The sequence below is a fragment of the Malaclemys terrapin genome, chromosome 7 (genome assembly GCF_027887155.1).
Source record: "Malaclemys terrapin pileata isolate rMalTer1 chromosome 7, rMalTer1.hap1, whole genome shotgun sequence".
Classification (NCBI taxonomy): Eukaryota; Metazoa; Chordata; order Testudines; family Emydidae; genus Malaclemys; species Malaclemys terrapin.
In genome coordinates this window covers 85,945,974-85,957,306 of record NC_071511.1, presented here as the reverse complement: position 1 = coordinate 85,957,306, position 11,333 = coordinate 85,945,974, and the positions used below count along the sequence as shown (strand labels likewise).

The 11,333-nt window shown below is 45.9% G+C and overlaps 1 protein-coding gene across 1 annotated transcript in view; it reads left to right on the top strand.

The window, feature by feature from the left end:
* The first annotated feature begins 240 nt into the window (after positions 1 to 240).
* The window catches only part of SLC29A3 (solute carrier family 29 member 3), a 32,347-nt gene continuing 21,254 nt past the window's right edge, over positions 241 to 11,333 (top strand). The window contains exons 1-2 of the mRNA XM_054035725.1: positions 241 to 370; positions 2,770 to 3,071. Of these exons, the coding sequence (XP_053891700.1) occupies position 370; positions 2,770 to 3,071 (303 nt within the window). The 5' untranslated portion in view covers positions 241 to 369. The remainder of the gene's footprint in view (positions 371 to 2,769; positions 3,072 to 11,333) is intronic.

The following is an 11,333-nucleotide window of genomic DNA, read 5'->3' as shown; positions in this document are numbered from 1 at the left end:
CCTACGCCTATGCTAAAAAGTGTGGGGCATGGCCCCCAGTGGCTCCCCCCTCCCCCGGTTTCGGTGCCGGTGGCCCCCACTTCGCCTCTGCGTCCTGTCTGGCTGCGAGCCAGCACAGGGGGACCCTGCGGGGCCGGGCACGGCAGGAGGGAGGAAGGCCGGCCAGCCCAGAGCCAGCCAGCCTGCGAACCCGCCCCCGGGCTGGGCCGAGCGGGGCGGTGCTGGAGGCCGGGCCTGGGAAGCACGGCGGGGGAGGGCTGTGCGGCATAGACCCGGCGCGGTGGAGCCCTGCCCGGCCAGGCCCCGCTGGAAACCCCGGTCTCGGAGTCGTTGCTGCCCCGAGCGGGGCTGGAGCCTCACAGCGGCAACAGTGAGTGGCTGCTGCCGGTCGCTTCTCTGGGGCCGCCGGGGACCCTGCCCCGCCTCCCCGCTCCGCTCTCCCTGCCGGCCCGGCTGCCTCTCCCCGCGTTTCCCCTGGCCCGAGCCGGGCCGGGGCGGCTGTCCCTGGCTGCCGGGCGCCCTGGGCAGTAGCGGGGCTAAGTGAAGGGGGCACAAGTTGGGCTGAAAGCAACGTTTGTCGAGCTGCTTTGGGGGGAGCCCCAAGGGCGAGCTGAGCAGGCCCCTGCCCCACGCAAGGTTGCTGGAGCTGGGGTGGGGGGGCACCCTAGGGGCCATTTGCCTTGTGGCCACTGGCGAGGAGGGTCTGTTGAAGGGTTTGGGATTGAAGAGCTCCGCCACACACGGGCGACTGAAATGCTAAGGTCTGGTCTGCACTACTGCCTTACATCGGTGTGATGACATCGCTCAGGGGTGTGAAAAATCCACCCTCCTGAGCATCATAGTTATACCAACCTATCCTCCTGTGTAGACAGCTCTGTGTCGGTGGGAGAGCATCTACATAACTACAGCCACTCAGGGAGGTGGATTAACTGTGCTGATGGGAGAGCTCTCTCCTGTCGGCTAGGAGCGTCTTCATTAAAGTGCTACAGCGGCATCGGTGCTTCAGTGCCGATGCAGCATTTTAAGTGTAGACTTGCCCTAAGCTACTTTCTTTGTTGTCTTTCACTTAAAATGGCCCACCAGATTTCATTTTGAACTTGGTTTAAGGATAGATAGGCACAGGCTGATGCTGCCTTGTGTAGGGCATGAAATATGTTTGAGTTACTGTTCTGTGTGATGAGGGTTTATGATGGAAACATTGAAATTAAAGCAGAGGTGGGCAAACTATGGCTCACGGGCCACATCCGGCCCGCCGGACCCTCCTGCCTGGCCCCTGAGCTCCTGGCCCAGGAGGCTAGATTCTGGCTTCTCCCCTGCTATTCTCCCTTCCCTGCAGCCTCAGCGCTCTGGGCGGTGGGGCTGTGAGCTCTTGCCAGGCAGTGCAACTACAGAGCCACGGCATGACCCAGCGCTCTGTGCTGCATGGTGGCGTGGCTGGCTCCAGCCGGGCGGCGCGGCTGCCTGTCTTGGTGCTCTGGGCGGCGCAGCTGTAGTGCTGTCAGCCACCGGTGCTCCAGGAAGCGTGATAAGGGGGCAGGGAGCAAGGGGGGTTGGATAGAGGGCAGGGGAGTTCAGGGTGGTGGTCAGGAGGTGGGGGTATGGATAGGGGTTGGAGCGGTCAGAGGGTGGGGAACAAGGGGGGTTCAGTGCGGGCAGGGGTCCCGGGGGGGCAGTCAGGAAGGGGTAGTTGGATGGGGTGGCGGGGGGCAGTCAGGGGCAGGGGTTCCAGGGGCTGTCAGGGTACAGGGAGAAGGAGGGGTGGATGAGGCAGGAGCCCCGGGGGGGGGCATCAGGAGGCGAGAAGCAGGGGGGTCGGATGGGGGCAGGGGCTGGGCCACGCCTGGCTCTTTGGGGAGGCACAGCCTCCCCTAACCAGCCCTCCATACAATTTCGGAAACCCAATGTGGTCCTCAAGCCAAAAAGTTTGCCCACTCCTGCATTAAAGCATTGACATTCAAGTAATTATTTATTGGGGCTCCACCCCTGTTAGAACAAGCACACTGATGTTGTACAATCAGACATGCCCCACATACTGAAGTGGGTAGACCTGTCTGACTGCATGACAGTTCGTTAGATACTCCTGTTTGGGGTTATTGTCATTGGCCCAGTGCTTCTTGTGACTTCCTTTAGCTCTAGAACGAATCCATCTGCTATTGTGCCAGTGAGCAGAGCATCATGCCTGTAGCCCCTCATGCACTGCATCATATCCCTCGGTGTCTCATCTCGTTCTTTGTCCCATTGTTTCCATCATCATCATCTCACCCTACCTTAAACCTTTCTCGGTCATGGTGTTTCCATCTTTCATTGTAGCCCTGTTCACTGTGTGTGGTCAGTGACCATGTCTCCTCTTTGTTATACTTACCTTAGTCTGAAATAACATCCCTGTTCTTTGAAAGCAGCATACAAACTAACCCATTAATCCTCAACATCCTTGTGAGGTACGTTTCCCCACTGTATGGGCAGGGAAGTGAACACAGAAATCAAGAGTTTTGCCCAAAGCCACACAGTGAATTAATTGTTGGCTAAACTGGGATTAGTACTCGGGAGTTCCCAATTCCCAGTCTCATCCTGCTTTCTTTTTGGACCACTCTGCCCCTCTTTCTCTATGGGCTGAGAGAGAAAACTGGGATATCTTCCTCTACAAGCTGACAGGAAATGTGTGCCTTGTGTTTCTTGGCTTCCTGAGATATTTCATCCAGCTGGCATATAATTTATGATTACTTTTATCATACATAATAATCTCTCTCTTTCTTTGCTTTCCCCTGGAAGTGGCTGTTGATTTGGAAGATGGAGACGACCGATTTCAGCACAGTGCTAACTCTGCATATAAACCAGTGAATACCTCTTTCCAAGAAGAAGAGCCTCTGATTGAGGAGCCAGTGGGGAACAGATACAGTCTGCAAAAGCCGAAGGATCACTTAAATGGCGCCTATGTTATTTTTTTCATCCTGGGTATTGGCTCTCTGTTGCCTTGGAACTTTTTTATCACAGCAAAACAATACTGGATATATAAACTTCAGAACTGCTCCAATCAGCAGGAGCCGAAGGGACATGGAGTCTCTGATCTCCGTGTGAGTATGATGGGTTCCCACTTAATGTCAGCGTGCTAGCGCTTGCGTCAGCCACTAAATCCAATGTGTTTGGGTTCTCTGTATTTTAATTTTAGCAATGGTTAACAGGAATACTAGGTACTGGGGTCGAGGCAGCTGACTTCTGCTTTCATATTGTTTAAACTGCTGTGGTGTTCTCTAAAATGGGCCTGTTAGTCACTCAGAACTAAGGAGTGGCAATAGCTGCTCTATAATTAAAGGTTGAAACTAGTTGTTGTTATAAACTTGATTTCTTCCCCTCCATCCTTTTGGCACTTCTGTAAAAAAACAAAAAACAAACAAACAAACAAAAAACCAAATCCCTCTGAAGTTTTACATACTGTATCTCTTGGGATAGAGAGTTTTTTTTTTTTAAATGTGCTATAAACATAACTTTCAAAACCTCTTTTTATGTTTAGAACTTTTACCTGAAGTTCACTTACGATTCCTCCCCCTACTTGAAAAGTAACATCTTATTTCTTATTCAAGGAATCTGTCTCCAATTATAGCCTACACATTTAATATGTTTTGACTTTTGCATATATTTTTGTAAATTTTAGGGTGGAGTTAAGGTCAGGAATGTGGTGTAATTCTGATGAAGAAAGAGTTAATGAGAGACAGATTATATGACATTGGAAAACTCTGGATCTCATAACTATTCCTTTTCAGACCACCTAACTTTTTTTTTTTTTTTTAAGGTTAGAATTTTTGTAAAGTGAGTCGAATACAGCCTTAGTTCTTTGTTCATTATGCTTTTCATTCACAAATATGTTTTAATTAAACAGAGTTGATTGTGTGCTTCAGCTTCAGTGCAAAAGCTCACATCATAAATTCTGATAGGGCAGTTGGATCTGGAGTTATTCACTACATTGCTCCATTTCCTCCTAAAAGCGAACTTCCATTTCCCTTCTCCTGTAATTTCACTGTGTGTTGCTTTCCAAAAGACAGTTCAGCACAGAAACTATTAAATATAGAACTGGAGGACACCACTTTAGCAATAGTCATGTTCAAAGTTAGGTGCATAGGTCAGACAGGACCTAATAATGCAATGTTCAGCTACCATTATTTATTGCTGTACTATAACCATCCTACTGAATGGTTGCTGCGCCTGTAGACGGTTGCCTTATGGAAACGTGCGCGTGCGCGCACACAGCCCACTCCTGTCCATAAATGGTTTCAAAGTCTAAAATAGAAGCTTTCTGGTTAGTCTGTTAAGATGTGTGTGGAAAGATAACTCTTGTACCTGGTGGACTGTAACAAAAAAAAGTAAAAATAGTTCTTAGTTGTGAGAGGAGACATGGTGGATTATAGAGTTAACTTCCTGCTCTTCTTAAATTCCAGAATTAGGAATGCTGGTGACAATCTTGTTCCTGATTAAGATGTCACCACAAAATAATGGCACTTAAAGAGTATATCTTTATATCATCAGAGATTCACTGACTAGGGGACGGGGGGGGAGGGGAGGGGATTTCTTTGTACTGGACAGTTTCTATTCAGTGTAGCAAAATCTTGTTGTATGGAAGCATGAAACCTTGAGAAATCCAAGGCCACCTGGCCTTCCTCAGATCAGCTTCATCAGATAAAATTAACATCTGTTTGGGCTGTAGTTTGGAGCTGGATTGCTGCTGCACTATGTAGCTTCTGGCCGTATTCGGAATAGACACTTTATAGTCAGTTTGGTTACATCAGATGTTTCACCATGCACAGGGAAGACAGGAGGCACACGGTGTCTGTCTGCTTTGCCGGAGACAAGATTAGTACTAACACGGCCCTCTAAAGAGGCGTTGTGCTGTTTTCGACATCTTCCCCCTGTGCACCTAGTGATGAAGCATGTACCTTAGAGGCAAAAGTAATCATGACAGCAGGACTTTGCAAATGACAGTTATAGCTGAACTTCTATGACACTAAGCCTATTCCAGGTCCTGTTGTTTACAATTCTGCAGGCCACCTTATGATTCAGTACAGGTTTTTTCCAAGTGCTGGCAGGTGTGGATGTAGTACCTGCTACAGCATTAAGCCTCTGGCTTTTGGCATGTGAGATGGGAAACTTGTCACCTCTCGATTCATGGTCCAAACCTTGAAAAGCAAACTTGCCATTGGAGGAAGTGGTTTTGTGTTTTACGTTGCATTTTTCTTCTTAATTCCTTGTTTCTTCACTTCTCATTGCTGCTGGATTCTTGAGTTCCCTGCAAGAGGTGCTACTCTGATGCCCCAATCTGAAAGCTCCTGTGGGTGAACACAAACACACCTGGCATCACAAGCACCTGCAGTCAGATCATTTCTTTAAAATAAAAATAATTCATTCCAATTCTGCTTCTGAGTGTTGCTTTCCAAAGTCAATGTTGGCAAGAGAAGCTTCCCTGAGAGCAATCCTGACAATTTGAAAGTCTTCATAACCCACCTAAGCAGTACAGCTTGTAATGGCTTGGGAACTCTTAGGCTGGATGTATTTTGCTGCTGCTTGGTTTCTTCAGGTAGAAAACGCATTTCTGGCTACTCCCGTTAGCATTTCCATCAGTCGCTAATGTCTTTTAATCATAATGATTTATTTGACTTCCATCCCAAAGGGTCACAAACCACTGCCTAAATTTAGCAAACTGATGTAAAAAATTATACATCACTAGCTGCTCAAAGGCAGCAACTTCTAGTTTGAAACATAGTTATTTAATAATGCACAGGAACTCTATGCTACAGTTCAGAGCAGGAAGTGTATATTACCTTTCTAAGGAATTTAGTTGGGTAGAATATAACTTGAGCCTGAAATTTGACCAGGGCACTGAGGTTAACATTCCAATGGCTTTTAACTCTAGTCCAGCAGTTCTCAAACTCCATTGCACCTCTGACAACAAAAATTACCACACGACCCCAGGATGGGGGACCGATGACTGAGCCCGCCCGAGCCCCTTTTTCTTATTGTTTGTTGCATTTCATTTTAAATTAGATCCTGATTCTGCAATCTGATCTATGTGGCCACAGCCCCATTGACTTCATTGGGATTCTATGCAGGAATAAGTTTACTGCATTCAGATACAAAAAAGACCTATCTCTGTCATGATTTTCCCACAGTAGTACCCTCATTCATTCATTTGTTCATTTTAAAACACCCTAAGCATGCTTCTTAGGGTATGTCTACACTACCCACCAGATCGGCGGGCAGCGATTGATCCAGCGGGGATCGACTTAGCGTGTCTAGTCTAGACGCAATAAATCGACCCCTGAGCCCTCTCCCGTCGACTCCTGTACTCCAGTGCTGCGAGAGGTGCAAGCAGGGTTGATGGGGGAACGGCAGCAGTCAACTCACCGCAGTGAAGACACCGCGGTAAGTTGATCTAAGTACGTTGACTTTAGTTACGTTATTCATGTAGCTGAAGTTGTATAACTTAGATTGATTCCCCCTCTCCTCCCCCCTCCCCCCGTAGACAAGGGCCTAGTGGCAGGGAAGTGTGGGGAAAGAGAGGCATTTGGTTACAGTGGTTGTAAGGGCCATAGAAGTATCCAGATACATAGGAAGATTGGGGGATGTCTATGTAAATCAGATTGCAGGATCAGGGCCTTGGATTGTAAACGCTGAGGCAGGGGCTGGGGCTTCCTATGTGGTGGCACAGCACCTAGTATAATGGGGCACCAACTGGCAGATATATTAGCCTGCCTTTGCCCAAATTAAATCCCATTTTGTTATCTTCTGCCCATGTTTCTAATCTAAAGCCTCCTTTCTAATCTGTCTCCTCAGTAGTATTTGCAACATCTCCCAATTTGGTGTTAGCTGTGAATTTCATTAACATGCTGTTTACTCTTGTCTTTCAGTGCATTAATCAAGATGTTAAATAAAGATCTGATCTAATATGATCACTAAGGTGGCACTCTATAAACCTCGCCCCAGCTTGTCACATTGCCAATTATTATTAATCTTTGATTATGGTCACTTAGCCAGTTTTCATTCCACATGAGAGTTTCTATCCAAGCCAATTGTAATTAATTTTTCAAGTAAAAAAATATTGCAATATGTTGCATCTACCTTCCCGCCTTTGCTCCAGAGTTTAATATTCTGCTGACACATTAGGCCCTAGCACACTCATATCACTTTGAAAGAGAAGAAATGGATTGAGTAGATGAGGCATTTCAGAAAGTAGATGATAGGACTTCCCAAAAGGAGAAAAAATGCATTCGGTATTTGTAGCATGATTCTGAACTTTTCAGCTTGACATTTGTGAGTTCATTTTGGGATACACACCCTTCCCTACTGCCTATCTTCTCATTTTGGGTGGGTTAGAACAGTGGTTCTCAACCAGGGATATGTGTACTTCTGGGGGTACGCAGAGGGTCTTCCAGGGGGTACGTCAACTCATCTAGATCAGTTTCTCAATCGGGGGGTTGCAAACCTGAAGCGGGGAGGCACAAGTGCATGGCCAGTGTTAGAGGGTGGCAAACAGGGCAACTGCCTGGGGTCCCATGCCACAGGCCCCCCGCAAAGCTAAATTACATGGTTCTGCCACAGGTGGCGGGGTTTGGACTTCAGACTCCTGAAAGGGGTACAGTAGTCTGGAAAGGTTGCGAACCAATAGGTTAGGATTTCTCTCAAACTGTTTGATCTTCTTCCCTACTTTTAAGGCAAGGCTCATCCCTAGAGCATTATTGATTAACTAATGTCTTTTTAGTCTTACTTGGAATTATCTTTCTCTCTTTTATAAATAATTTAGTACTCATGAAAAGTGCTATCTTGCCAAGCCTGAAGCCTCTACTTACCCACACACCAGCTATAGCAAAAGCAGGAGCAGTAGAAGCTTTCCCTAGTCTGTGCCCCACCCATAAGATCATATCTTTACCCCTGATTTGAAGGGACCACCCTTCTAGGGATGTGAGAGTAATGCAGTCACCATGTCCATCTGACCCCTGATCTCTCTGCAGATGAAAGAGCAGTTGCATTTTTTTCTGAAGTGGACTCTATCCACTAGGAAATGGATTGAAATCACCAACTTATTACCTAGGTCTCTAAATATCCCTAAATAGAGTCTGGTCATTCTTCCTTAGGGGGTTTTGGGAAGGGGAAATTGTATCAGTGCTTTTAAGATCCAGGCTACTTGCTTATCCAGTAGTCAGCTCAGTGCCATTCACAGCTTTTCCAATAGAGTTCTCTGCTGATGCCGCCTTGCCCCCTGAAGATGCTGATGCAATGATCTCTTGTGAAAGGCATTCTCATGGAGAGCAGGGATGGAAGGAGAAGCTGAGAGAGGAAGTAAAATCACCTTTGGCTTCTTTATAGGTATCAATTAATTGGAAATGTAAAGAAAGTAATTAGTCAGAATGAGGAAATAGCCTTATGTTTTCTTCTTCCTGAAAACTGTTACCCGGCACTTTTAAGGACTAGAGTATTCCTAATCGAAGGGCACTGCCCACTATTTAGCTTGAAGATCATGTTTTTTGTTTCGTACTTACTTTGTTCTTCATATGGGAAATATTGAGTTCCTTCCTCATTCCTGTGTATTCACTGGTGCAGAAATGAACCTGGTTTGGTTTTGTTTACTTCCTTGACGATGCACCAATATCAGAATTTATTTTCTACATTGTGGGGTCAGAGGTTTTAGTTAGCTTGCTGCAGAAGCAGTAAGATGCTTAACCCCAGTGGGATTCACAAGAACATGAAAAAAAGAAAGTCAATTTGTATAATTTCTTTGCAGTGGAGAGATGGGTTTCCAAGCCTTCACATCACAAAGTTGTGCTGCTTCATCACCATGTGTTGGAAATTGAGTCCATTCAAAAATGAATTTTGGACTCATTCCACATTCTGCCCTTGTGGAACATGACACTGACTTTGAGAATTGTGATGAGAGTCAGCTCGTATGTCTTCATCCTCCAAATTAATTTCAGTATTTACGTCTATAATCTACATTTAATTTCCAGAAAAGCAAAGCAAACCCATTTCTTAGTTTTATTCAGCCATTATAGTGAAATGACTTAACATGTTCATGCCAGAATATCAACATTTTTCTCCCTTTCATATTGTGAACCCATAGGTGCTTGGACACTGTGGGATTAGTGCTATAGATATGCCAATAAGTAAATAAATTAATGTTCAGTCATTTGCAACTGGCTTTCCTCAGATTCACCCCAGAATACTTTGCACTAGTCCTTGCAGCACTTCAGGAAATAGTGCAGCAATTTATGTGGCGTCTGAGAAGGACCAGTTGCAAAGAGGCTGAGCAAATCCATCTCCGCATATGCCTGTGCATAAGGAATGGGAGCACGTTTGCCACTCACCAGTGATGGCTAGCAACCTCTTAGGTGTTACAACCTATGTACTGAGAAGTGGAGCTGAGCTTTGAAAATAGCAGAAAAGATTCCAACCAGTTCTCATGGAAATCTAGCTCTTGCCAGTTTGACTAATTTAATTTTGGTTTGAAGTCCTTGTGTGGTCATTGTTTCGGTTCCTAAAGCTCCTTAAATAACAAACTCTGGGGATCAGTGTGAAGTGCTATGTCATGGTTTATTAGAAGCTCATGGGTGACTAACTCATTCATGTGGGTGAGGTTTCTATGGATATTTAAGCAAATAGAAATAACTAGGGTGTGATGGTTGCAATATAGTTGCTGACGGCTTGATATTTGCCCGGAAAGCCTTCCTCTCCGCTGCATTCAACCACGTCAGATTGCAGGAGGGTCGAATTCAAACAAGGAAATGGATTTTCTTTTTGAATACTAGTGAGATTTTCAAAATCTCCTAAGTGAATTTGGAGCACAGATCCCCTTTATTCATATACCTAAATCATTTGCCCCCTTGAGAAGCAACTGGATTTGTGCTCCTTACTCACTTTTGAAAATCCCACTCTGAGTGAATTTTGACAGCTGTGAAAGGTGGTGGCTTGCCAGACCTGAAGGATGAAATCCTCTATCTACAGGCTAAATATAGCATAGTCGGCAGCAGTGCAGGCTTCCGGTATCCCACCTTGTGCTGTCCTCATGACTTGGAGGAGATATCTCTAGGAGTGGAAGGGGTAGTCCAGTCTCCGTGCCCATTTTATTCTTGTGTGTTTGCTGAGACTGTAAATGGTGGTTTGGTAAGGCAGATTTTATGGTCTCAATCTAGTTCCATAGTCGTCAAGGGCTGGCAACCATATTTTGCACCAACCATCCTCAGATGGTAGTAGCCTTTGGTTTCTACCAATCTACAGTCCTGGAGCCTTAAAATCCCACCTCTCTTGCAGGAAGGATGTGCCTTTTTACAACGGTCAGGGAGGAATCCCCCTTCTGGACATTTGGGCCAACATTTTCAAAACTTGGGTGCCTAAAGTTAGGCTGCTAAATTTGTATGTAGGCACCTAAACAAATGGGCTGATTTTCAAAAGCACCAAGAACCCAACAATTCCTGTAGTTGTCATTTGGGCATTGGTAAGAAAATCTTGGCCATTGAATTTTAAGGCACCAAGATTATGGGCTGGAGTCAAGCCTGTAACCTAAAGATAAAAGGCTCTGTTTGGAATTTAGTGTAAAATACGATTAATTACACTGACTTCCATCTGAGGATTTCAAAGTACTGTAGAAACCTAAATTAAGCTTTACAACATACCTGAGAGAGAAGGAAGTATTGTTTTACAGGTGGAGGGACTACAGCACAGAGAGGTTACCTAATTTGCTCAGGAAGTCAGTGGGAAAGATGGGAGGAGAACCCAAGTTTCCTTGACTCCCAGTCCTGTGCTTTAGTCTGAGGACCATCATTGCTTTTTATTAGGATGCTCATTTCTGTATGTCATATTTGAAAGGAGTCTAGTTTTGGTCACTAGGGGCATGAATCCTCCTGTCAGGCAAGTGGCATGGTGTTGACTCCCTTGCAACAGGGTTTTCCAGTGTTGCCTGCTTTGGAGCTGATACTACCCAGGCTTTTGGGGTAGGAGTGGTGTGCTACCCCTGCAGAGTCATCAGAAGCACAATCTGCTATTGAAAGATGAGTTTACAACTGCAAACTATTCTTGGCTCCAACCTGCTTGCTGCTGCTAATTTCATGCCCTGTGATCCAGGTAACGCTCTAGTGCCTTGAGCCGCCACCCTGGGCCTGAATTGCTTTTCTAGCTCAGCTGGAGCCAGCTGCCTCTGCTGCCGAGTTTAGGCTGGAGCTGAATAAAAACTACTTTGCAGAAGCATTTTGGCAGCACAGAGCAGAGTCTGCTGAAGCTAGTGACTAATTTGCTACTTTGGTGTTTTGTTTTGTTTTAAAGTCCCCAGTATGCTGTTTGAATAACATCACGCATATGCA